The sequence below is a fragment of the Melanotaenia boesemani genome, chromosome 8, assembly GCF_017639745.1.
Source record: "Melanotaenia boesemani isolate fMelBoe1 chromosome 8, fMelBoe1.pri, whole genome shotgun sequence".
Lineage (NCBI taxonomy): Eukaryota > Metazoa > Chordata > Actinopteri > Atheriniformes > Melanotaeniidae > Melanotaenia > Melanotaenia boesemani.
Genome location: NC_055689.1, coordinates 18,529,088 through 18,556,082, shown reverse-complemented (window position 1 = coordinate 18,556,082; position 26,995 = coordinate 18,529,088). Strand labels below are relative to the sequence as shown.

Here is a 26,995-nt window from a genome sequence, read left to right as displayed (position 1 = left end):
CTTGTCCTGCTTTACTGTTGGTGTTGTATTGCTACTGGTACCCAAATTTCCCTGAGGGCTCTCTGAAGGGATTAATAAAGTATTTCTATTCTATTCTATTCTAAATCAATGTTATTTTTTATGAGAAACTAGTAGACTAAAGCACCAGTTCGTTTAAATCTTGCTAAGTGGTACTGAATGTCTTTATTAGTTACGGCTGTGAAATTCTAAAAAATAACATGCACACAGTCTGGTACCAGAGCCGTGGTTCCCACCATATAGATATGTATGTGCTTGACATGTGATTCTCAGGTCCATTCCATCTCTCACTCAAAAAAGTACAACTTGTACAAAAAAGTATAAGTATCTGGGTGTACACCCTGATCCCAGACTGGACTGGTCAACACAGGCATGTGTCACGTATAGGAAGGGACAGAGCAGGCTGTTTTTCCTGAGAAGGCTCAGATCATTTGATGTGAGCAGTGACATGTTTTACATTTTTTATCAGTCTGTCGTGGTGAGTGCTGTTTTCTTTGGGGTTGTCGGTTGGGGTGGTAGTATGACCACAAGGGATGGTAACCAGCTGGTCAAACTGATTAATAAATGTGTGTCTGTGATGGGGAGGAAAGTGGACTCTGTGGGAGCTGTGTTGGAGAGGACGACAATGGCTGTAATGCAGGGCATTCTGAGCAACTCCAAACATCTACTGCATGATACAGTGGCAGATCAGTGGAGTAACCGTAGCAACAGGCTCCTCTCGATGTACCGTAGAACCGAACGGTTTAAAAAGTTGTTTGTCCCTTCAGCTACTATGCTGTTCAACAGATTTATCTGAACTGAACTGAGTTTTATCTGTGCACTTTATTACTATTGTTAGTAACTTTCATCCTATTTTATTTATATGTGTGATTGTGTTTGGTGCCAGACACCGGAATTTCTCCTTTGGGGAATTAATAAAGTATCTATCGGTCTATCTGTCTAAAACACATAACAGTGATGATCAAAGCAGTGACAGAACAGAATTTTGATTGATAAGCAAAATCTGTCATCTTTTGTTCTTTCAGGCTTAGTGATATCAGTTTTATAAGGAGGCGTGATTAGATGTAAAAGTTTTACCTGTTTGATTTGGGTCATTACAGTGTCTGGTCCAGAGTGCATCAGTTGCCTCTCATCTCCTTCCTTCTTTCTCTTCTTGTAGCGAGAGGCAGGTTTCTCGCCTCCTTTTGGTGGTCTTTTGTTCCTTCCCTTCTTCTTCTCTTGCTCAGTGAGCAGAGGTCCAGGAAAGTCGGAGGTGCCATCGGAGAATGCCTGGAGATGAGAAAAACATTTTGCCTTAAAAGTCATAAAGTAAACTTTTTGAGGTTTCAGCTTGAAAATAACATACCCAAAAAGAATTATTTGATTATTTCATTGCAATTATAAACTATGTAAACTAACTTGGTAAGCTAATGCTAACACTTTTGATGCTTTGAAAATTTGCTTTAATAGACAAAACCCTCTGTGCAAACTTTCACAGTGCTGAAGTGAAGCACAACAAAGTTACAAAGGTTTTAGTAAATAGATGGCTAGGTGTTTTCAATTCGGCTCAGTTTGGTACATTTTAGCATTGAATAACATCCTTGTCATTCGATGAGGAATTTAGGACACAACTCTGTCCCACAGTCTTTAAGATCATCTCCAGCACTTCTCCTGTAGCGTTTCTTTTGGGATGCAATTTTATCCCAAAATAGCTAAAAAGTGGACAAAAACACTGCAAGCAGGTGCATTTCACCAGCATAAAAATAAACATATATACAGTAAATACTTTGTCTGGTACTGCTCATAACTCTTGATTCATCCTAACCCTCACCAATCTTTAACGACAAGGATGGAAAGTTCTATGACGCAGAATGACTGTCACCTGTTGTCGTCCAATCTAACCCGTGTAAATGGTAAAACCGGATGTTATTCCCTTAAACCCCGGTTCCTAGGGGTGTGGAGCGCAAGATGTTAAATCTGATTTTATACTGACAGCTTTGAATCATAACAATTTAACTATGACGTGTCTCCCGTCTGAAACACTTAGCTCATATCTGACTCACTATGTTGATCCCCCATGAGCAGTCTAACTGTATGACTAATACAAATACTGACCCCATTGCTGTCCACAGAGCTTTGCCTCAGCAGGGTTTTGCAGTCTGTTGGCTCCTCCTCCTCTGAGCGCAGGCTTTCCTCTGACCTCTGCTGGGACAATCCGGGTGGAGGTGTACTCTTGTTCTTCAGCAGGTGTTTCAGTAGTTCGTTTCCAGCCTCTCCCTTGCTTGGGCTTTGTCCAGAAGGGAATGGAGACATGCTCCCTTTATTACCCTCTTCTTTCACAGAGCTCATTTCCGAGCCTGGTCCTTCTCTTGGTCCGTGACACTCGGTGGCATCAGTCTGCTCCAGCTTTATGTTACTGAGGATCCTCTCATGCTCCTGAGCCGGGGTCTTTGAAGTATCTGATGACAGACCAGATTGCCCAGACTGCCCTCCAGAAAGCTGTCTCTCAAGTTCTGAGTGACTAGGGGTGGAAGATCCCAGTAATGGGGACCTTGACAAGTCCTGGTCTCCAAAGAGATGGGTGCTCCGAGTAGGAGTTGAGGAGGTGTCTGAGACACATGGTGTAAGAGGGGCTGTAAGGTCTGAATGTGGAGTTGAGGGCGTCTTGACTGAATCTGCATCTTCGTCTTTCTTCTTTTTGCGGTTCCTCTTCTTTTTCCCTTTCTCATCTGGGATGATGTTGGAGTAGAGCTGTATAAGTGACTGACCTGAGCCTGGGAAATTGGATGGTAAAGGTGTAGATGAATCATTCCCAAATGGTGGACCCTCACCTGGAATCTGAGATATCAATCCTGGTCCACTGAACTGACGAGGTCTGGGTTGACCGTGAGGAAAGTTAGGCCCTTGTAGAGCAACATTATCAGGTACTAAACCAGGTCCCATGTCAGGTGGCATCATTCCATTGCCCATCATTGCTCTTCTTTCACCCTGAATAAATGTTCCAGGTGGTGAACCCATGCCAGGCTGCATGCCCTGCTGCTGGGGAAACATTGGTCCAAGTTGTTGTGATTGCTGTAAGGGGGGTCTCTGGGGCTGCATGAAGTCCTGTGGTAGATCTGAATTAAAGAATGGCATCTGAGCAAGTGGCGCCATGTTCCCATCTGGCCCCATCATCCCTTGTTGCTCCATTTCCATACGATGTTTCAGGGCTCTTTGACGTTCAACTTCCTGCATGAGCTGCACACGCTGTCTCTCCTGCTGCTCCCTAAGCCTCTCTCGCCTTTCGCGCTCCTGGAAGCCTTCACTGAATGGGTTGTTGTCATCAAACTTCACACCACTTGCCTGCATGGGTTTTACAGCACTGGGTGGAGCGGGTGGTGCTTGGGAATCTACAGGGATCTGTGGATGCATCTGAAGGGGTTGAGCTGCATTGCCAACAGGTACCTGAGGAGGCATAGGTGGCATTCCTGGTCCACCCATAGTCATAGGAGCACCAGGATGCCAGCCAGGTGGTGGGTTGGGCATACGTGGAGGTGCATTTGGTTGGCCAGTGTGAAGTGGCATCTGTATCATAGGGTTCATGGGAGGCTGTACCATTGGCGGGCCACTGGCCACCATGCCAGCAGGACCTGGCACTGGGTGCATGCCAGGCATCACTGGTGTCATATTGCTTTGCTGTTGTTTCACTCTGTACTCCTCAATAAGTTCAGCATGCTCCTTCTGCTGCTTGCGGATCTGAAATAAGCAAGCAAATTAATCTTTGTCATTAAAATGATGATAAAAGAGTGATGGTGTATGGATTCATGGTGTTTTCATCATACATCAGGAGCAAAATCTAGAAACTGGACAAGACTAGAGCTCTATATACATTTTTGTTTGGACCTCTATATGACACTGTGTTTATGCATCTTCCCAGTCACATTATGATAAGGAGATAAATTTACCCATGAGCGGCAGATGAATGATTTTACTTTCAAGTAGTAACCAAAAGATTTAAAGTGTCAGTTTCAGAGTACACTCTTCCAAGTTCATTTGTTTAAGGCTCGGTGCACTTTTAGAAGGTCTATACATTTGGATATCTCTGGTTGAGACAAGTCTTTGTGGTTTGACTCTTCTGTGGGATATTGTACTAGTTTGTTCAGAAAAAGAAAATAGCTAAATGAATACATTCTGTTGCACATCATATACTTTATTTAATTAAACTAAACCAATGTGTAAAACTAATTGTCTTCTATAAAAGATATTTTCAAAGACAGCACCTCTGATTTTGATTTAAATAAAATAAGCTTAAAAATGCAAAGATGATGGATCACAACATATATGGATTTATTCCACTTAATCAATAATGCCAGTATTTCTTTTGTAAAGGCTATTGACACATTCATTTTTTCATTGTTATGCAGTGAAACCTTACTAGAATGCCACATAATCCTTAACATAGTTGGAAAGCCAGGTAAGTGTTAACTAGTATTTTCTTTACCAATTAAATCCTTGCTTACATGACCAATCAAAGGACTATGATAGAGGCAGCCAGCATATATAGTAGAGAAAAAATTCAATGGTCGTGCTTGACAGGCCATGCATTTACCTGCTCCAGTTGCTTTTGCACTACACCCTGCTGCTCTGTGACATGTTTGAGCTGCTCAGCATCCTCCTCTGGGAACTCTCTGCCTGCCTTCTTAGCAGTTCTTTGCTTGGCAGACAAGGCTTTCTTAGACTTCCTGTGAGCTCCTATCTTCTCTTCTAGAAACTTCTGCTGCATTTGAAGTAGTTGCTGGGTCTCTTGGAGCCACTCCTCATACTGAGCCCTCTGAGCAGTGTCTGAAGAAAGAAAAAAGCTTTTATTTTTCCTAGCAATCTTGGCAGCATAAAAAAAACAAACATCAGCCATAAAACACTTCTGATGAAGAAAAATCTTCAAGTGTAAGGAATTTTTTTCTATAAAGGGAACTTACTGACAAATCCTGGTCCAAAGTTAGGGGGATTTGGTCTTGCAACTTGTGTTAATTTCCCATCCTGATACCAAGATGAACAAGAATGTTTGTACATTTGTAACCAAACATTTGAGATGATATTGTTTTGGAATTATAAATAAGTTGTCAATTACCGGTCCAACAACTTGTGGAGGAAGTGGTGTGCTCTCTGGACAAGGTGGTACAGGAACAGAAGGAAATCTGTAACAGATTAACATGATCAGGCAATGTTCAAACATACAAAAACAAGTTTTCATAGCGTTATAAAAGTGTACCAGCTCTATAAGTACACTCCAACTACAAGTTACTAGATTTCTTTTTTTTTACTGTATTAAATTTGTTATTATTGGCATAAAGATTAATTTCTTCAGTGAAAAAATTAAAATGTTTACCTGCTGCTCATGACCATTGGGGTCATTCCCATGTTGTTCTGAACCATGACTTTATTGATGCCTTTTAGAGCAACCATTTTGGCTTTCATGATGGGGTCAGTGATGGCATCAAAATCTGCAAGAACAAACAATGTAGTCAAAAATAATCCTTCTGCACTGAGTTGTACACCAAAATCTTGAAGCAGTGGCCTAAATGATTTACCAATGTTGGGGAAAAAAGTGTCACTGGAACGCTGTCGTATCATGGCTTGCATCTGTCTTTGCTGCTGCTGCTCCTGCCTTTCCTGGTCTAGTAGATCCTGTAAAAGAAGGGGCTGCTCCTCAAGCAGAAGAGGACGCTGTTGCTGACCCATTCCCTGGTTTAACACTGTCTGCGAGGTCTGGCTCAGACCACTCTGATCTACTCCAGAGGTCAGCCCCACCTGATGGTCTGCTGCAAAGCCAGTCATAGAAACTTCTCCTGCAGTGGCAGTGTCAGGTATTGTTTGACTCACTGGAATTCCTGAGGTATGCTGAGTATCAGTGACTTGGTTCTGCTGGGCCATGAGGTTACCTCCTTGACTGACAGATTCAATGATTGGGTTTAATGACTGCTCCTCAGGCTGCTGCTTAATGAGTAAACTAGACAAGACTGGGGTGGAGTCGGAGAAAACGCCCTGCTGGTTTGAGGCGTGTCCAGAAGCTTGCTGGTCTACCACCTCTGGTGGCCTCTGACAGTCTTTGACCTCTGTTTTAATTTCCTGGTTTGGTGCCAAAAAATCTAAATTATGATTCCCAGGACTTTTTGGCTTGAGTTCAGCTGAGGATTGTTCACCTGTAGCCTCTGACTTTGCTAGTGCAGATGCTGAACTGGATGAAGCCTCAGCATTTTTGTTAACATCTGTGGTGTCAGAATTGTCATCCATAGGATCACTAAGATCCAGTTCTTCATTAAACATGTCTTTCTTGATGTCATCCAAGTCAGGGTCTGTATAAGCAATGATGTCAAATTTCCCAGATTTAAGAAAGTCATCAAGGTGTAGGTCATTGGTTTCCAAATCTAGGTCTTTGCCATCTTCAGTATCCAAATTTAGGTTTTCTAAGTCGGCATCTACCAGGTCTTTCACTTCCACATCCTCAAGATCTTTGACTGCTGAGTCTTCTGCATCTAGTTTCTCCTCCACAGTCTCAGTCTGCCCAGCAGGGGGTGCAGAAAGGATCATAGATGCTGCAATGTTTTGAGTCTCATTTGAAGCAGGCTGACTCATGGATCTCATCAATGGAGATTGTTTGAGCGGGTTGAATCCTAGAATCTGGCTTTGCTGATGAAGATTGTCCATGCTGGAAGAAAACTGTAAATGGCCAGCCTGACTGGATAAAGGATCTATCATTCTGGGCCCCTGATTTAAAGGGAATCTGGAATCAAGTTGAAAGCCTGCTGCCCTTTGCCCCTGCAGGTTAGGATCCATGTTCCCTCCTTGCATGGTGGCTGGAGGAAATGGCATGCGGGGCCTGTTTTCTGCTGCTCTGTGTCGCAACTCAATGAAATGTTGGCCCATTATGTTGTGCTGCTGCACTGGCATATTACGTGGTGTGAAGTGTTGGGGGAGCCCCATGGGGTTTCCTCCCATGTTTTTTGCCATCTCTGCAGACATGGACCGTCTCATTTGTGGAGGAACATCCTGCATCGGGTGTTGCCCCCTGGGAAAGAACTCCTGAGCCCCATGGGGTCCTAAAACTCCAGGAAATGCAAACCTAAAATACAATTAAAAACAAATATAAGCAAACAGAATGTGCAAACCTAGTTTCATAGATTGATGTGCTTTAAAGTAGGGAAAATGTGAAACACAGAATAACAAAAGGATTAGCAAAACAAACCTTGGCCCCTGATGTCTCAAATTAGGATCTCCAGGATGTGAGGCTCGGGGGATTTGCCCTTCATTAGGGAAAGGGACACGCTGATCGCCTGGAAAAGGTCCAGGAAACCTCATTGGTCCTCTCATGGGTCCTTGTCCAGGATAAGGTGGGGGAGGTCGGTTGAACATTTCAGCCTGTTGACCAGGGCCCTCCTGGAGCCAGGGTCGTGGTGTTCCTGGGGTTATGTTGCCAGGAGAATCTTGAGGGCCCCTCTCCTGTCGGATGGCACTCCTCTGCTGCTGTTGCTTGAGGATTAGTTCTCTAATTCTTTGTCGCTACAGAACAAAAAAAATTTAAAGAGTTTAGGCCATTTTAAACAAGATTAATTAACAAGATTATTAAGTTATGTAAAGCTAACATTGTTTTAATAGTTAAAGAGTTAATTTTTGATTAGCTTATTCTACACTTTTAATGTGATTTAAAAAAAAAACCAACTTATTATACTTAAAAGCCTACTATTTAGGAAATTGCTAAGCTCAAGCAATGTGTCCCCTACTAGAAAGGAAAAAAACAAAGATAATAAAAGATCAAAGATGGGCTTTTTCTGGATTTCTATCTTTTCAGTTTTTCTCAGAACTGAGGTGCTACAACACAAGTTTTTGATTAGTTCAGTTTTGGTTTTTATCTCAGTAAATGATTCAGAAATTATGGCTTGCTTTTTTGCCATGTTTACATGTCTCCTATGATGTCCATATTGACTCTGTAAGCCAAACACAATAAATGATAATGACAGTAAAATGTGACTCAAAATATTTAGACCTAGGCAACAAATCATTTCAAGACATGAGAAAGAAATTTCGGTTGATAAAATCACAGAATAGAAGTACAGTTTTAAGTATGCCAGCATTTCCAAAAAGTTTAAGTATTTGATTACCTGTCTGAGTCTCTCCTCTACTGTCTCAGCAAGAGGCACACCCTGAACTTCAGAGGATGCACCAGGTATTTGTGAGTTGTTACACATTTGGGCAGGGTCTTGAGGGCCAGTTCCATTATTACCAACAAATGTCGGATCTTTCATTTCCATTTTCTCTGTTGACTGTGGACGAGGGGTCATAGGGGCTTGTTCAAATGGATCATGGCTGGGTGTCTGACTGGGTCTTTTAGAAGGTGACTGACCAAATCCATCTTCTGAAATACTTGAGTGTTTTTGTGGATGTGAGTCTGGATGAGAAAAAGGCTCTTGAAGTCGGCCTTGGGGTGGTGAGAAAGGGTCTTGACTTGCCATTGGTCCTGGCCTTGGCAAAGGCCTGTTAGTCCCATCTGGACCAGGCCTTGGGGTCCCTGGAGGCTGTGCATAAGAGTCACTGAGCATTGACCTTGGGGCCCCTGGCGGAGAAAACATATCACCACTTCCTGGCCTTGATGTCCCAGGTGTACCTGTAAATTGCTCCACTGGCCCCCTCTGACTACCTGGTGACTTGACGAACCTCTCCCCAACAGAGGGTCGTGGAGCACCTGGTGGCTGACCATAAGGGTCCACTGAGTGGGAAGGCGACATCCTCTGTCCAGGGTGGGACTGATGAGAGAACTGGTTCATTCCACTGGGGCGAGGGGTAGCAGGAGCCTGTAAATAAGGGTCTGAGGATGGACTAGGTGTGTTGGATGAGTGGCCATAGTTATCATGTGGACGTGGAGTGCCTGGAGGGCGAGCATAGGGCTCAAAAAATGGTCGAGGTTGAGCTCCGTGTTCATTGATGGCTCGTTGGTTACCTGTAGACTGAGAGAAGTGGTCACTGGCTGGCTTGTTAGGACCAGGGGGCGGGGCAAAGGGATCATATGTGTAATGGTCAGGCCTTGGAGTAGAAGGTGCATGTGCATAAGGATTCCTAGACATTTGAGTCCCTGGCTGAGCAAATGTGTGTCCCTGAGGGTGATGTTGACCCATTCTAGGAGGACTGGCAAAACTGTCATTTCCTGATGGTCTTGGGGTATGAGGGTGCTGTGCATAGGGATCATTCTGTTGATTCTGGGAGAATCTGTCAGTCGGATGTGAGCCTGATCGGTTGAAGGGATCCTGAGTCTGAGGGGGGGGCATTGGTGTTTTAAACAGGGGGACAGAACCAGACTCATTGCTTCCAGGTATTGGTGCAAGTAAAGGCCTTGAATAAGGGTCAGACAAGATCATTCTGTTCTGGGTCATTCGCTGATAAGCATCATTTCTTATCATGGGCCTTGAGTATGGGTCTCTACCAGGAGATCCCATTGGGGGCCTTCCTTGAGCACTCTGACTGCCCCTAGGGGGACCCATGGGCTTCAGAAAAGGGTCATTTTCTCCAGTTGGCCTTGGTGTGTCAGGTGGTTTGGCATAAGGATCACTGTTCACTGATGTAGGAGAACCAAAAGATTCATGCGCTGGAGAGGGTCTCCCTCTGTCCTGCTGCTCCATCAAGGAGGTGGGGGATTTACCGGATTCCACAGGCATTCTGCGACATGCATTTGGTCCAAGAGCTGGTGGTCTTGGGGTCCCAACCATTTTTGCATATGGGTCCCATGGAGAAGAGGGTCTGGAGCCAGAGGAACCTGGTGAGAATACTTGTGGAGACTGAGGCTGGGAGGAAGGGCCTGATGGAGGGGGAGGTGGTGGTCGTAAGAACACATCCTCTGGAGGACCTGAAGTGGGTGTCCCTTGTTGCTGTGGCCTTGGAAAAGTTTCTTTAGCATTGAACTGCTGCATCGGAGACATGCTGTCATTACTGGGCTGGGAGGCTGGGCTCTGGTTACAGCTGTTGCTGCCATCCCCTTCTGTCTGGCTAGTCTGCTGCTGCTGTTGTTGCTGCTGTTGTTGCTGCTGGAGTTGCTCATTTTTTACTTGCTCCAATTTCTGAGTGGCTTCAATTTTTGCTTGTTGTTTGCTCTTCTGCCTCATTTGCTGTTGGAAGGACAGAGCAAAAAGAGGGTTAGACACCAGCAGAGACGCAACAATTATCAGTCTCATGCCAAAAATGAACTGGACCTACTAACCACCAATGTCATCACGGTTAATGCGGAGGATAGTGCAGTTGTTTAGGGAGCTTTACTAAACCACCACTTCTTAGCTGTCTTAATATAAAGTGGACCTGGCGCTGCATTCGCTGACTTCACTGCATACACTCTTACCTGTCTAAACTTCCACTCTTGTTCATGCTCTGACTCTTTTGGTTTCAAAGGGTCTTTAAACAGGAGTTCTGTGTCTAGTGGTATGTTGGGATCAAACACCTCAGGGGGCTGTTGCTGTGGATGGTGCCTCTTCACCGTCTCATTCGACATCTGGACTTTGTTGATGCGCAGGGCTGCTCGGTTATCTCTTGCCTTTTGCTAAACAGCAAATCAATCACAATTGCAAAAAGAAAAATTTTTAATTTACAAGATTATAACCAAAAAAACAAAATGTTAATACAATACAGAAGTGTTTCTGCTACTGTTAATCAGGTATCTCGATAAAACAATCAACCCTACTTTGCATGTTAGTAATCAAGTTTTTAAGTGGGATATCAGATGACAAAGCTTAGAAAGACATTTGTAACCAGTATTTAATTTTATCATAAATCATTGGAGTTGAAACTCGGTCTCTGTAAGAGGCCTCTGCCAGGTAAAATAATTTTTAGTGAACCTAACTGCTGAGACCAGAGTGACTATACAGGGCTTCCTGTGTTAATTAGTTCATTGAATGGGAGGATTTCACATTGCACTGGCAAAAGGCAATAGGCCAGATACAAGACTCTTAGTGATCTTACCACATATGGGGCCCTGTCTTGGGAACTAGCTTTCCTCCAAAGTTTAGCAATTTGCTTTACTCTGGTAGACCAGTCTGTTGGAAAAAGAACAAGATTAGCTGTCATGCCAGTCAGTGGGTTTTCCTTTTTAGTACTTTGTGGCTTAAATTATGCAATGGTTATAAACTGATGACCAGATATTAGCAAAATTAATGGCATCCCAAACAACACAAAAAAGACACCATATTGAACTTTGGAGCCCCATACTAACCTGGGTATTCTTCTTTGAGGTTGGGGAAATTAATATTAGTGTATAGGACTGGTGCAACTGTGGCGAGTTCTCCAAGTGTCTCCTCCTTCTCCCATTTTAGTGTACTCCTTTGGGCATTTGACATGGCTTCAGTCTCCCCTTCTGGCAGAGATCCAGGGGGTGCCGGGCCTGGGCCATGGGCAGGGGAGGACCATGGACCAACTGCCTCTCGAGGGATTCGATTAAATTTTCTGTCCCTGGAACATTAAGGATAACAACTCAGAAGGAAGAATGACTACTGAGGCAATGAGGAGAAAAAATATTTGATGGTTTTAAAATAGGAGACAGTAAATTACCTTGGATTGTCAGTGAAAGGCATGCGGTTAAGGGGGGAGAAATTTTCTGTGATGCAGGGTCCTGTTCCTGGATTTGTAGGGAAACGTTGGTTTGGTCCCATCATACCATTGATCATTGGCATCCTTGGAAACATTGAATTTCCTAAACATACAATATAAAAATAACATCAATGCATTTTCAAAACACAGTTTGATGTAATTGTATGACTACAACAAGGTGATTACTAACTTACCTGCATTGGGATGAGGCATACTAGTGCCAGGTGTGGCAGGGAAGGGCCCTGAAACCTGGGGGTGAGGCACCTGTGGTGGAGGAGGTTGGCTCGTGCTCGGGCTAAGGACTGCTGTAAAGAGATCCTCCACATCCTTGCCCTCCAACTCTGTAAAATTGTGGCAGCAATGCATTGGTTAATGTAGGTATTATATAGTTATAATACAATGCAGGTGCAAAAATTTAGACTTCACTGTTAAATTAATTACAACTTTATTAAGTTTATTAACTACAAATACTAAAAAGCTATTGGAATCATTATGGGATCATTGATATTTATTATTTATTGACCCAAAGTCAGCTTAAAGGAATAAAACTTATATATAAAAAATTAAGAAAAAAAATTACTAACCTGGAATTTTGTTAAGTTTACTGAGAATTGATTCTGAAAGAGGGATAAAAAAAGAAATAATCAGAAATCTCCATTACTCACTTTGAATATCTTAAGAGTTGCATTTAAAACAAGTACATTTATATAAGCTGTATTTTCCTAAAAACTATGGCGATCTTTCAGATCAAGGGACTATTTAAGTTTCCAGAAAGTTGACGATTTCTTCAACCATTTATTATCTGTACTTTGACTGCATTCTAATGACCTATGAATTCTGGGAAAATTTGTCAACGGTAGAGAGAAGTCTCAACTTTCAGACACTATTCATCTGCTGTAGATTAAAAAACCCATTACTCTGAAAATAATTAGGTGATTGGTCAGTAATGTACACTTAATTAGTCAAAACTGTTCAATTGCTTGTCAACACAAACAGCTAATCTGCAAATGACATGGCAGAAACTAAATACATTTATGAATGTGGAGATGATTAAGACAAGTTCCTGAAGTTCAAACAGAGCATAAAAATGGGGATTAAAAAGGGGGATTTAAGTGACTTAACGTGGCATAATTGTTGGGCTGGTCTGGGTATTTCAGAAACTGCTGATATACTGGGATTTTCCACACAGAACCATTGCTATGGTTTACAGAGAATGGGCTGAAAATGAAAATCTGCAGTGAGTAATTATTATCTGGATGACAATAGATTGTTGATGTAAGGACTCAGAGAAGAATGGGTAGAGTGGTTTAAGATGAAAGGACAACAGCAACTCAAATAACCACTGGTAGTAACCAAGGTATGCAGAATACAACCTCTGCTGCTACTAATGAATGAAGAGGGTAGAATGAGAGGTATGATGGGTATTAAACAAGTCTGCTCACTTGGAGAGCCATTGTAGTAGTAACCATAACTATTCTGAACTGAAAAAAGAAATAGTTTGTTAAAAAAAAGTCCCTAGATTTGCCGTGTTTATTGGAGTGGAGAAACAAACGCTTGCAGAAAAAATAATTATCTAATTACGCAGCTACAAGTAAATATTGCCCCATTTAAAGACTTATTTAAAAAAGTACTAATAATAATTAAATATCAAAATACCACCTGGCTCATTTCCTGTTCCCTAGGATAAATAAATCATTTTTGATTCTTAAACTTGGTGAAAACAATACCATCCTTGGAAAATATTTTTGGAAACACAAGTGAAGAAAATAAATTTCTAAAGTGTTCCTGTGGAAAGTTTCTGCGTTTCTTATACCGCTAAAGTTAAATGTCTGTTCTCCTACACTGACCATCAGTAACCATCTTGTCTAGCTCCGGGCTGAGAATGCCATCCAATGGTTCTTCTGGCATTGTTCGAGGTGTCCTTCGGCCAGCATGAGACTGAGATGTTACTGGGGAATTGTCTGCCAGGGGTCCAATGTCCAGACCAGCTGTGGAAACACACACAGACGTACAGAAATAAGTCACAACATACATGTACAATAAATAAATAAATAAAACACAAGGTTTATGCGAATTCAAACTTGAGTGTTTATTTTAACAGCTTGTGGAATACCATGAAAGCTGTACAGTTTACAATTACAGGGGCTTTTTCTGCTTAGTTTTCTAGTTTGTTTAATAAGTAAGTTACACTAGTCTTTCAACTTAATACCAATCAATCAATCCAGGGCTCTAGACTAACTTTTTGTATTGGTTGCTCTGGTGTGCCTAACTTTTTTACATTTGAGTGCACAAGCAACACATTGAGGTGTACCTACATTTTACAGCATTGCTCTGTTCACTATTACCATTATTATTCAAGAATGAGGTGCAGGAAAACGGTTATCCTTATGTGAAGTATGAATGTTAAGTAGAAAAAAAAAAGTTTTTTTTTGTTGTAAATGCAGTTTCACATTTCCATTTAATCTATTCTTTTTTCTTATGAGAATTATCTCTGACTTGAATTTTGTGATAGACTCCTCTGGCTTTATTATTTGCCCTGTTTAATTTTATAATGATAAGTAATAGATATATCTAATATATCTCTTGAGGATCTGACTGTGTCGTTGGATGGGGACGGCATGGAGCAGGGTTTTTTTTTTGTTTTTTTTTCCCCCAACCATTGAACTTTTTTAAAGTTCCAGTGCAGAATTTTGTAAATGAATTGACAGAGATGCTGTTGCCTGCCATAATTTGACTGCACTCCCTAAAGTACATTTAGTGCAGTGTTTTCCATTTTATTGTACCAGAGCCAAGGAAACTGAACTAACCAGTACTTTTACCTTTTTAGGTTTGGTTTCTCCTACACAAGCTCGAGCTCTGGCTCTGAGTCAGATGCCATTTCCAAATTGAAAATGGCATCTGACTCAAAGCCAGATACAAGCCTGGGGTTAAGCATCTTACCAGAGACTGGGGAGACTGATATCTGGATAGTTACCTCAGTCATGACAGTGGTCAGGGCTGGTACTGGGAACATGGATTTGGTATAGCTGTCTATTTCTTAAAGAAAAAACTTTCTATGGGTTGATATTTCTTCATTTTGAAAGGATAATTGACTCACCTATGCTGTTCTTCACTGTACTGGAAGCCTGTTGCACTCTGGTCACTATTTAAAACATATAATGTGGTGTGCAACTGTGGATCAGAGTGAATCAGAGGCAAAGACCCATCTCTCTCTCTTTAACTGTTTTTTTTTTTTTTTTTTAAATCAGTGTTATTCTTCCCTGAGCTTTAGTAAGGGGGGAATGAAGATGGAATACGCAGAAAGACATTCGGGAAGATTAAGTCCTACACCTACAAAATGTAAAGTGCAATGGTGCAACCAATTCAAAATTATGGTCACACTCTAGAGCCCTGAAGTCTTTTTGAAATAAGAAAACATCCAATTATTTAATCCCTTATGCCAGGGGTGTCAAACTCCGGTCCTCGAGGGCCGGTATCCTGCAGGTTTTCATTTTTTCCCTGATCTAACACACCTGAATAAAATCAAATGGATCCAACAGCTTCTTGTCAACTTCTTCACAATAACCTATTAATTTCAGTCAGGTGTGTTAGATCAGGAAAACAATGAAAACCTGCAGGATACCGGCCCTCGAGGACCGGAGTTTGACACCTGTGCCTTATGCACTATATGAGGAGCTCCAAAGATACAATCTAGGTTGCTAAAACTTTTTGTTTTTAAATGTATTTATATAAAAATAATCAAAGACATAACTCAGGAAATGCAGTTTGGTAACATCAGTAATGATGTTACCAATGATGATTTTAAGAAACACTTAAAAATGAACATTTTTCATGGACATGAACTGCAGAGTTTTTTGTCATAAAGCCAATGGAATGAAAGCAGAGGTCCTAATTGCTTCTATACTGCTTATTTTTTAAATGTTAGGATGTCCTTGTCAGTTTCTTTGCCATTCTGAAGACAGACTAGGCAAAATGAATGTATGAAAGGGTATTCAGAGGTTCAAGAACATAAACCAACACACCATATGCATCTGCGTGACTACTGAGGACTGTGTTAGAAAAGCACTGAGGAGTTTGAGTGTTAAATTTGAAATGGTTGAGAAAACGCCCAGTATGAAGCAGCTTTACTTTTGATACATGCACACCTAAACAGAGACGCACACTGTAAGAGAGGAGGAACGCACTAAAGTAGGGGATTAGTAGCCATAGCGCCCTTACCAAAAGAAGGAGGTGAGCTGTCAACATGGAAGGGACAAAAATCAAGACCTACAAGAACCCAAAACCAGATAAAATGAGTGAAATAAAAAAAGACAAAAAAGCATAACACGTATCCAACAAACAAAAGATAAAACCAAAGATAAACAAACGAAAAAGTATAGTTAAAGAACATGGCATTAAGGAAAATCATCAAGGTGGTGAAAGAAAAAAGATAAACCTGCTCTCTGGTGACATTTCTGTTAAAGCAGTATCTGATTTATAAATCTACAACTTGGTGACTATATATAAATTCTTGCCACTGTGACTGCTTGTAAGATTTATGACGCACCAGAGTCACTGCTTGGCTTTCCGAGCATTCCCAAGATGTCTGCATCAGTGTTCAGAACATCAGATAGATCAACTAATGGTTCCTCAGACGTCTCTGTAGATGGAGGGAAGGAACAAAAAAAAGAAAACAAAAAAGAAAGAAAAAAATAGTCACAAATCATAATGATGGGGATAAATGAACATGAGTGGTTTTGAACCATTTATTTGGATGCCACATGGAGAAATTGCTTGACTAAACCGTGAAACCCTGATATATAAAAAACTAAATAACAATAAAAGAATTTAGAGCCTCTACAGGGAGTCGATTATCTCGAAGCAACAGCAAAAATATATCACTACAGGATCAAATTTGATCAAAACTTAATAGAAGCTGGCATTTCTCAAATTTGTGAGCTATTGATTTCAAATTCTGAGTAAAGAAAATTTTGAGGTTTATGTGTAAACAGGCTTTTTAACAACTTTTCCATCAATGTTCCGTTTAGGATTTTCAGGGCAGGTCTGAAATCCAGACTGATGAAATAGAGTAGGTATTCAAGGCAAGCCAAAGCCAACCTCACCCCTAATAGTGTACTGTGACAAAGAGGCATTCAACAATGCATTTGCCTGGTAGGAGCTGACATGAAATCTATCTGTTTATCTGACAACTAGTTAGTTATAGGTCCATTTGAATCAAGAGCATTCCCAACATAAACATCCAGGATGTTTCTTTTAAGGAGCTAAACTATTATTTCAGCTCTTGTTCTACTGCATTACTTATGTTTAGCGCTATTGTAGATATTAGGGTTGTAGGGTTGAATTATTAAAAAAAACAAAAAAAACGAACTAACAAACAACAAAAAACAAAACAAAACAAAAGAGTGATTTACTGGATGGATAAAAACACTGTGTATGACGTTTTTCTTAAACCTAGAGAGGAAGCTTTTGAGAGTGTCTTAAAAGTTAGAGTATCCATATTTATTTTTACTTTACTAAGAACTTTGACTCTGAGCCATTTTGTCACACAGTTGATCATCTGACTGAAGACAGATTAGATGCATTAAGATGTTATACAAATATTATTTTGCCTTTTTTTTTTTTTTAACTGACCAGCTGCAACCAGGAATATTCAAATTATTAGTCCTGGACTAATATGCTGACATGGACCGGAGAGAGTTTTGTTGTAGAATCTCTTAGTTCCTGATCAAACACTGAAAGTTGTGTGACTTGTGATGTGAATTTAGTTGGAGAATGGCTGCATTAAACTATAAACATTTGTAAAGACTTCCTTCTTGGAAAATTTGAAATTTAATCAAAAGATTGAAATTGCTGGTAAGAACTGTGATATCTTTTCCATGACTTTAGCCTGGACAAGCAACTGTGACTGTTGTGAGGCACATGGTCTTGTTTTCCAGCTGCATGTCCATTCACCTCGGTGTAAAGTGCACGTCATTTGTAAAAAAAAAAAAAAAAAAACAAACAACAAAGATCCTATGAGCAAGATAAAGTGGGAAGGTGAAACAAAGCAAGCTCTTGAAGAGAACCTTAACTAAATTTTCAATTCTTTCTGGGATGAAATCATTTGCCAAGTGTCAAAACAAACATTGTTTCATTGATTTTTCATAGACATCTGCCCCGATTAGTTCCCAGCAGTGGTTTAATTCAAGTCTTTGTGAGAGTTTGGTAATAGATATTTAAACGCATAGCTATGATTCAGTGAGTCATTAATCTGTGATCCTGAGGAAAGGAAACAGTAAAAACTAACAACATACCTGGTGCTGTTGGTCTGGTAGGAATGGATGTTGTTGAGGCACTGAGCAGTGGGTCTGATGTTGCACGTAGGAAGCTGGTAGTGGGGTGCTTTCTCTCCACTTGGGTTTGCCCGTCCTCCAGTAAGCCTGATTCAACCCCCTGCTGCCTACTTTGCTTGCTTTTGTCCAGTAGATCCTTTCCAAAGAAAGCTTCCTGAGCATGACAACACACAAGACCAGTTACCTCTATGTCAACATGTTTTTGTTTTGTACTAACAGAGTCTCAAAAGTTAATATGCAGAGGTTCAAGCAATCTGCATAAAACCACAGCTAGAAATTGTTGGGCAATTTCTCAATGTTACTCTGTAAAATTAGAGACACAATCCAATATCCAGTAGATGATACCACCAAAAGATTATGATAATCTGAAACACCACTGGGACACAGAAAATAAAAGGCACACTATGTTCAGAGTGTGTTAAACCACATACAGCATCTATTATAACATCACAGATTTATTGTGAAAGAATCTGTGTGCAAAGTTGGCCTGCCTAAAAGTCCAGATCCTTCACCAATTGCTAAATAAAACATTCAGCAAAATATTCAACACAAAATATGACAGAACACCCATGACTAGAATCCTAAACCAGTACAGCTCCTCTCACAAAAGTCAAACAATTAATCTCTTAAGTTTTAATGACTTTTGTTAAAAGAAGAGGGGAAGCAACACAATGGAAAGTATTGCCTGTTCCAACTATTTGGGACTATTTTGGGTCATAATATTCCCTTATTACATACAAATGATTTCGCATTTGTTGAAGGCCCATAACAGTTAAAATGGAACAAAAACTCTCAAACAGATGCTGATCTCAACTTTATCTGCACATATCTTCCTAAACCAACTGTACTCATAAGTCACCAACTGTCCTGAAAACATGGAAATGCAGCTCACTGCTGCACTGAGACATTAAAAGCCTGACGTGTTGTAATCTCAATAATTAATGAAATATGCTTCACTGTGTCAGACCTTTACGTTACTCTTCACAGCACCCTCTTCCCAGCAACGCGGTGGGATAAAGAGCTGCACTGACAGCTGCTGGTGGGCTTAATGCACATCACATATCTATGTTTTAGTCAACACAAGGTGACACTGAGATGCTGGCAAGGGACAAGAAGCCTTGAAGTCAACTCCACTTAAGTTTATATGTGTCAATTCACAAGTGAGACAGTGGCCATTTAAAGAGTTATGATCAGAGAAAAGTATCCTCCACTGAGAGTTCCTTTAGGCTGTTCCCATTTAAAAAAAGCTTACAAAAGAGGCACCATGTGCTCAAGTTCTGCAGATGGATTCAAGGCAATGCACTTTGGATTCCCAACCTTCCCAAGCGTGAGATAAAAAGCATCTCATGAAGATATGGTATGACATGAACAGACAAGCTCTGAATATGAATGATGCATTTGCATAATAAAATAAGTTTGATAATAGCTTATAAAATGCACCTTTAACTAATGCACCCTTTTTTATTTGTTCATAGCAAATAATGCACCTTTTGTTACATGCAATGTTAAAATGGTATAAAATGTGTTAAGTATATAATTGTTTTTAACAGCTTTTCCTTTTATTCATGTACAATGTAAATAAATTCACTCCATGTATATATATATATATATATATATATATATATATATAGTGGTGTATGCTATAAAGATACACAGTACACTAACATTAAATGTGAAATAGAACCCTTTTCTATTTTATAAACTTAATGATTGGTGATAATATCCAATACCAGGTCCCTGCTTTCATAGTGACACACCTGTAGATAGGTGGGAAAAGCCTCCTCCAGTTTAGTTTTCTTCTTTCGATAGCGTTTCTTTATCTTTTCTGGGACCTCTGGTCCAGGAGGAATCTCATCCACAGGAGTATCTGGCAGTGCTTCGGTCCAACCTGTAAAAAATAAATATATTTTACATAAATAAAATTAAATTATCTGAAGAAACTGCTTCATGTTCAAGCATATATTGCTACCAGGAAACATGACCATGTTGCCAATTCAGGCGTACATACCTTCATCTTTTCCTGTGGGATTCTCTGACACAGAGCCAGATGAATCTTTTCTACAGAGGGATCGCTTTGCTTTGCTTGGACCTTGGCCTGGGCGGCTCCTCTGGCGGACCATGAATCCCCCAATGCCTTGAAAAAGTAAAAAACAAATTAGAAATCTTCTCTCAGTTTATTTTCCCCTTGTCAATACAATTTCCACTGCAATTATGGAGGCAATAAATCTGAAATCTAAGTTTTTAATGTATGCTTCTACCAACTGCCCATTGCATTAAGGCTTAGACACACCAGACAGAACCTTCTGTGCATCAGACGCCGTGAGATGGCAGTGCTTTGCTACAGCCACAACGTCAGGCATGTACTGCACCATTTTACGCTTCAGGGGAGCTGTCTCCTTCAATCAGGTGCCCTACCCGGTCGGTACGGTTTCCTCTTCCTCTTCTTGCCGCCGTCGGCCCCCTTGGAGTCATCCTCCACTGGCTCTCGCTCCAGGCTTGAGTCAGACTTTGTCTCACAATCGAGGAGCTCCGCCTCTGTGAGAGGGAGAGAGAATTGATGATGAGTGACAGCTCTGCAGTTCAGAACACCCCAGCCAGGCCCCTCAACACAGCACCAGGGTCAATTCTATCTGAACCCCACTCAACAGCAGGACATTAGTCTGATTAAAATAAATTTCACTAGTCTCATGACTACAGACATTCCTTTCTTGTGTTTCTTTTCCATTTTGTATTCAAATAATAATGCTTACACTGATAGAAAAAAAAGACCAAATATGCTGTAGTGAGCAAAGATCTTGTCTAAATTTTCCTGTCATTAACCTTCCACAGGGACACTTATATCTCCATGTATATAACAAATATGACTACATAGTACATACCATTTTAGACTATGAAAGAAAATAATGATGTATATATATTCCAAATAATATAGAGGTAATTGCTGAACACATCTGCATGTGATAAGCAGTTCATCTTTAAAGATCCGTGGGGCAACAGCGAAGTGTTGAGGATGAAAAATATTGCATTGAAGTGAAAGAAGTGAAAGAAAGAACTTTAAGCAACAAGCACCTCTGTTGTCCTCCATGTCTTCATCTCGACAGAGTTCTGAAAGTGGGTCCACAGGTGCTTGAAGGACTGCGACGCTGTTCTGGTTAATGATCTTAAGCTTTAATTTCGGCTTAGGTTTCCGTCGTCTTGATGCTGTAGCAGATAAGCTCTGGAGCTGGCAAAGTCCTGACTCTGTCAAACAAACTCCATCCTGGGTGTACGTCCTTGACAAATCTGGAAAGACAAAAGAGATTGTGTGCCACTACAGTGAGCTTGTGACCTTTGAATCGATATATCACCTCCAAGTACAGAGATAAACAATTCTTTCTGGAGCATTTATTATCTAGGTTTAATATTTACCAATTTCTTTAGTCTTTGTGACAACTGGCATCACAACCAGTGGCTCAGTGATGTCTCTGGTCTTGGTCACAACTGCAGCAGCACCAGACATGCAAAAGCAAAACATTCAAAATGGGATAATGGCATTTTTAGGTCTATTAACTCCATGGCAGACACACACACACACACACAAAAACATCCCAATAAAAACAAAAATAAATAAATAAAAAGGAAAGAGAGGCACCTAGTTGAATCATGGAGCTCCCACCTTTAGTGGTCTTGAAATTTCTGCACATTGTACAGTCGAAGCCGCTCTCTGCAGCTTTTTCTACATCTTCCTCTGAATGGAGACTCTGACATGAGGCATGAAACCACCTAACGAATGGAGAACAGGTTTAGATTTGTGCCAATTACTAGAGATTCAGTTGAAACTTGTCTTTCTGAGATGGCACATTTATAGAAACACTGCATACCTGTCACACTGACGGCACTGCACAATGATGGTGCCTTCACTGTAGTCCACCAGGCAGACTGGGCACGTTGCAAGGCTGGCACAGGGAGCACACTGGGTATAATTATTCTGCCACTCACACCTTAGTCCTGGCGTGGTGGCACCACACTGGGTACAGGACACACACCTACAGGAGATGAGGAAGACAGAGGTCAATAAATACAAGTTACTTCAAAAAGAATAAAGTATTTGCCCACACGTGAATAGCTTTTTAATTTGTTTTCAGTAATTTTTTATATTTTTGTTATGTTTATTCTTGCAACAGATGGTCCTGAAATAACATAATAAAAATGTATTTATCAAATAGTAAGGGGTTAAATAAAGCTAGTTACCTCAACTAGCTCACCAACACCATTTTAACATGTACATAGAAATAAGAGAACGTCACTCCGAGTCATTAGCCATGGCACTGGTTTCCTATTAACTTTAGGGTCAATTTAAAGTTCTTTTATTTGTTTTTAAGTCTCTTAATGGTCTTGCACTGGCATATTTGTCCAACTTGCTGCACCCCTACGCCCCTCATTCCCTCCATCAGCTGACCTGATGTTGCTGGGGATTCCTAAATCACACAGGAAATTGAGAGGTGATTGATCCTTTTCTGTTGTGACCCCAAAGCTCTGGGACAACCTTCTTCTGCACATGAGACAAGCTCTCTCAGTTGATGATCTCATTTGAAATCACACTTTTATTCTTGGCTTTTGACCCAGTATGAGATTGACATTGTTTTTACTGTGTATTCTGATTGTATTGTATCCTCTCTTTTTTTTTAGTGTTTATATGGTTTATAGTTGTGGAGTCTTATGCCTTTAATTTCTGTCATGACCTGTTGTGCAGGGCTGGTCAACCATGTGTTGTTTTTTTTTTGTGCTATGGTAGCACACAAGTAAACTTGCATAACTCTGCAGACTTGACACAAGTTCAGTTGTAATTTAAATTATATTCAGCTTGAGGCAGATTTGAGTGAGATAATCCAAGACTTGCTCACCACTTGCACTTCCAGCTGTCCTTGGGAACATTCTGCAGTGGAGGGTCCAGGCAGTATGTGTGATAGCTGATGTCACAGTCATCACATAGCAGCAAACGTCCAGGATCTGTGGCTTGGCCACATGCCTCGCACACTGTACACTCCAGACAGCGCCAGCCTTTACTTAGCACCACCTTGGTGATCTGGGTAAAAGTAATTGAGAATGACAATTATGCAAGTTTACCTAGTTTCTAAGCTGAAGCAAATCTGTATTTTACAGACTTCATTAAGATGTTGTACCTTTATGCCTACACAGAATGGATGGTAACACTGGCCACACTGAGCACAGGCCAAAAGGCGGCCCTCTGCACCAAGACCAAAACTTCCACACACCACACACATGTCCTAAAAGGAAAAAAAAAGACACGAGAAACCTGATTTTAACCCAGTTAAGACCACTAAATTGTAAGCCAAGAGTAAGAACAGGTTTTGTTATTCCTGCTTAACAATTAAAATACTCTTTATTTATTTATTAAAAAACAAAACTAGTCAGCTGGTCAGTTTCAGTTTTTTTTTTCTGGGACACAGTCACACATGCATTATATTTAAGGTTTACCACCAGCATTTTAGAAAGAAATCATAATGTTGCTGCACATTATCCTGGACACTGGGGGGAAAAAAAAACAAAAACAAACAAAATTGTATTGGCAAATAAAAGCAGTGCAGTTAAATTTGAAGTTTCCTGGTGCCAAAAGCACCTTAGTTATCATCAACAAAAAGTAAAAAACATTAAAATTTCAACATGACTGATTACATTTCCTGCAGGCAGCCGGCAGTAGCTCCACAGGAATTACACATCTCAAGGGGGAGCAATCTATAAGCAACAATTTAATTCTAGAGCATCTAATGGGAACAGTGAAGTTCACAGAGAGGAATTTTAAATGAAATGGGTAAAAACAGTCAACCTTAAAATCAATAAATAAAAATCACCTGTTTTAATGTGAAGCTGTCATTGCTGGAGAAAATGACAACCGTGTTATGCATCGCATTTTCCTCCTCCTCCTTCACAGGGTATTGTGTTTCTATTGTGGTAATCTGTTAATCAGAAGAAAAATAAAGACAATGAATGAAAACTAAAGTTTAACATGACCAACTAGGGTGTATACATATATTACTGGATGAGAAGTTAGTTTTGTTAATTAAATACTAAACCTACAATCTTCACCATTTTAACCTAGTGTCAACCTAGTATCTGCAGGGAAAAGAAATATTTGCATGTAATGCAATATTTGCTAGAGATGCCATACAGCTGATAATTCATACCCCCGGGTTGATGCTGGGATTCACTCCATTCTTCCCTCTGGCCCTGCCACGTCCAGCTCTACCCGACAGACCAGCTCCTCTTGGCCTCCTCCTCCCTGGGAAGCCTGAGCCTCGACCCTGTTGACACAAGAAAAAAAGAAATGAATTCATTTATTTGAAGGGGGAAATTAGAGATATATATATATATATATATATATATATATATATATATATATATATATATATATATATATATATATATATATATATATATATATATATATATATATATATATATATATATATCGAACAATGACCACTCCTCATTTTACTAATTAAAGTTGGCAAGCGCAACATTCAATTATTTGCAAAGGTCTCTTTTCTTTCTCACACACACCTTAGTGGCAGGCTAACTTGTTTTAATAACAGTACTGAAAAACTGTGAAGAATGGGGGGGAGTTGTGTCAATGATGTTTGTGTATTTTGTTGCAGATGGTGTTAATTCACTATTCAAGTCGCTGCCCCGTGTGTAGTTCATGCTCAGAATGAGTCATGCAGGCACCATAGCAAGCTATCACTCCCCCATGGCTTACCAACACAGACAAAAAAAAAAAATCCACAGACCCATCAAAAACAGATGTCAGTCACTGCCCAATGTAGCAACACTTTCCTGTTTCTTTTTGTTATTTTATCAACAATGCCAACAGTACAATTAAGCATTGAGTGGTGACAGATGACAATGCAGTGGATGTTGAAAAGATCTGCGCAAACCCTGTGAGCCACCCCTCTCGTCCATTGGAGGAAAGAAAACATTGGAGCACAGCATGGCAGGGTCATGAGCGGAGGGTTTTTCTTTTATTTATTCATTTATTTATTCCTGTTAGCTGCAGCACATACCAACACTCTGTTGTTGCACTTACATCTCAGGAACATAATGCAAATAACTTACGGACTGAAAGCTTGGTCTTTGGAACAAGCCAAGAAAGCGTAGCTTATCCAGCTGATAATCAAGCAGGCTAGCTTTTTGATAATTTCGACACTGTAGCAGTGGCGATTGGTGTCATCTATTAATTTTGTACCCTTAATGTACATCATGATCAAAGTGCTGCCAGTATCTGAGGGGTCTTATGCAAAAACAACGAGCCCTTCCACAACATTACCACCACAACTGCAATTTCAATGCATTTTGTTAGCAGTACACAACATTTTTTTTCTAAGAAATCATGGATTTACTCTAGAAGTGTGAAGTGGACGGAAAGTCTTATTCTTGACTTGATATTTTCATGAATGAATGAAAATGCCTATCCAGACAGCTAACAATTATGAATGGGAAAAAGCCTCTACCAATGCATGGTTCATGGCACCTTCGGCAGATTTCCTACAGAGACCTTAATTTAATCACAACTGCTGAACTTTTGTCTCATTGATCCTTCCAAAGCCCACACCAAAGTTTCTTCATACTTGGCCCACATTTGGCCCAATTTCCAAACTGAGGCCCCACCTTTCCAGTGATGACAAACAATGGTGTTTAACTTGTACTGGGACAGAATAACCAAGCACTGCGCCTTCATGCTCCCTTTATACAAAAACAATAAAGAGGTACATCCATGTCAAACATCACTCCGCACATAATCCATGCGTCCTTTACATTGACATGGTTGCAATACATACAGGAAAGTGCAGAGTTTAGCATTCACTTCAAGTTTTAACACCAGTTTCAGACAACAGCAAACATAGTGACAGTGGAGCAGATCATGATAATGTACATACTCAGGAAGAGGCATCAAAAGAGGCAGCACTGTAGACAGCAATGGTCTGTGCAGTCATTTAATGCATAGTGGCTTTTTCTTCATCTTTGTTACTTTTGCTGGTCACAGAACAGTTATACTGTGCAACCCGGCCCCCATGGTTTTGTTGGGGTACGCATCTGCAAACATTCTGAAAACGGACCAAGATGCTCACACAAAGAATGCAGGTGACGAATAGAAAGCTACGTCTGGATGTATAAGCGTATTTAGCTTAGAGCATTAATAAGCCTTTAGAGTAAAGGCTATTGACGTGGCATTAAAAAACTAAAGGCTTTTTGCTCTGCCAAAACTTGTAGACAAATTTATGAGAAATAGAAATACAGAAAATGGTTTGAATAAGATATTTACCCTGGAACAGACTGTAAAATGCATTGTATCACATTCTTGAACTCAATTTAACTGCAAACTAAATATATCCATATATTTAGTTCCACTTCATCGAGTCATTAGCCATGACACTGGTTTCTGACTCCACCTCTCAGTTAAGTGGCAATAATTACTAGTGTTGGCTACAATATCCAGTGACAATCAGGAACACTCAGGGAGTGTGTGTCACAACAGTATGGGCATAGGGGGCAGTTACTGCTCTGCCATCTTTGGTGAGCCACTGTATTTACCACTCTGATGCTCCAGCCGGGGCTGCCAGAGGACTGCCTGGTCTTTGGGTCCCACCCCTCTGGCTGGTCTGGTGACCAGGACAAGGGTGAGCTCACACTGCTATGGGGGCTCCATGCACCCTAAGGTAAGGAGGGATGGGTGAGAGAGTGAGAGAGAGGGAGGGAGGAGGGCGACAAAATGCAGCAACTTAAAAACAAAACATACAAAGAAAAGATGTTAGAGAAATGTAGTGAACTTCTAATGAAACTTTTTTTTTTTTTTAATTTCTCAGTGCACACCCATCCAAGCAGGAGAATAACCCTTCATTTCCACTGGGTGTGTGCGCGCCATGTTACAGCTACGCCATGGCCTCCACTCCTATTTGCAGCCTTTTTAGTCAATGGTTTGGTTCACACCGAGTGCCCCACGGTGTGTCAGAAGCATCCCAGAAGCACGTTGTCCGCTAAACTTACGCGGCGTGTCTATTTTTGATGGAGGA

The 26,995-nt window shown here is 40.7% G+C and overlaps 1 protein-coding gene across 2 annotated transcripts in view; it reads right to left on the bottom strand.

Moving 5' to 3' along the window:
• The window catches only part of kmt2cb (lysine (K)-specific methyltransferase 2Cb), an 83,808-nt gene that overhangs the window by 10,904 nt on the left and 45,909 nt on the right, over positions 1-26,995 (bottom strand). Inside the window, exons 15-45 of one of the 2 annotated variants that reach the window (XM_041993633.1) lie at positions 26,517-26,636; positions 24,113-24,229; positions 23,780-23,884; positions 23,090-23,194; positions 22,811-22,992; positions 21,788-21,952; positions 21,559-21,689; positions 21,336-21,407; positions 20,997-21,209; positions 20,343-20,462; positions 19,936-20,061; positions 19,685-19,815; positions 17,889-18,081; positions 16,142-16,234; positions 15,814-15,861; positions 13,443-13,583; positions 12,180-12,212; positions 11,790-11,936; positions 11,557-11,698; positions 11,222-11,457; positions 10,972-11,045; positions 10,355-10,552; positions 8,133-10,127; positions 7,220-7,533; positions 5,565-7,096; positions 5,369-5,477; positions 5,105-5,174; positions 4,953-5,013; positions 4,586-4,818; positions 2,113-3,732; positions 1,096-1,287 (exon numbers count right to left, since the gene is read on the bottom strand). In XM_041993633.1, the coding sequence (XP_041849567.1) occupies positions 1,096-1,287; positions 2,113-3,732; positions 4,586-4,818; positions 4,953-5,013; positions 5,105-5,174; positions 5,369-5,477; positions 5,565-7,096; positions 7,220-7,533; positions 8,133-10,127; positions 10,355-10,552; positions 10,972-11,045; positions 11,222-11,457; positions 11,557-11,698; positions 11,790-11,936; positions 12,180-12,212; positions 13,443-13,583; positions 15,814-15,861; positions 16,142-16,234; positions 17,889-18,081; positions 19,685-19,815; positions 19,936-20,061; positions 20,343-20,462; positions 20,997-21,209; positions 21,336-21,407; positions 21,559-21,689; positions 21,788-21,952; positions 22,811-22,992; positions 23,090-23,194; positions 23,780-23,884; positions 24,113-24,229; positions 26,517-26,636 (9,018 nt within the window). Of the gene's footprint in view, positions 1-1,095; positions 1,288-2,112; positions 3,733-4,585; positions 4,819-4,952; positions 5,014-5,104; positions 5,175-5,362; positions 5,478-5,564; positions 7,097-7,219; positions 7,534-8,132; positions 10,128-10,354; positions 10,553-10,971; positions 11,046-11,221; positions 11,458-11,556; positions 11,699-11,789; positions 11,937-12,179; positions 12,213-13,442; positions 13,584-15,813; positions 15,862-16,141; positions 16,235-17,888; positions 18,082-19,684; positions 19,816-19,935; positions 20,062-20,342; positions 20,463-20,996; positions 21,210-21,335; positions 21,408-21,558; positions 21,690-21,787; positions 21,953-22,810; positions 22,993-23,089; positions 23,195-23,779; positions 23,885-24,112; positions 24,230-26,516; positions 26,637-26,995 lie in introns of both variants that reach the window. The other variant, XM_041993634.1, reaches the window with a different exon arrangement.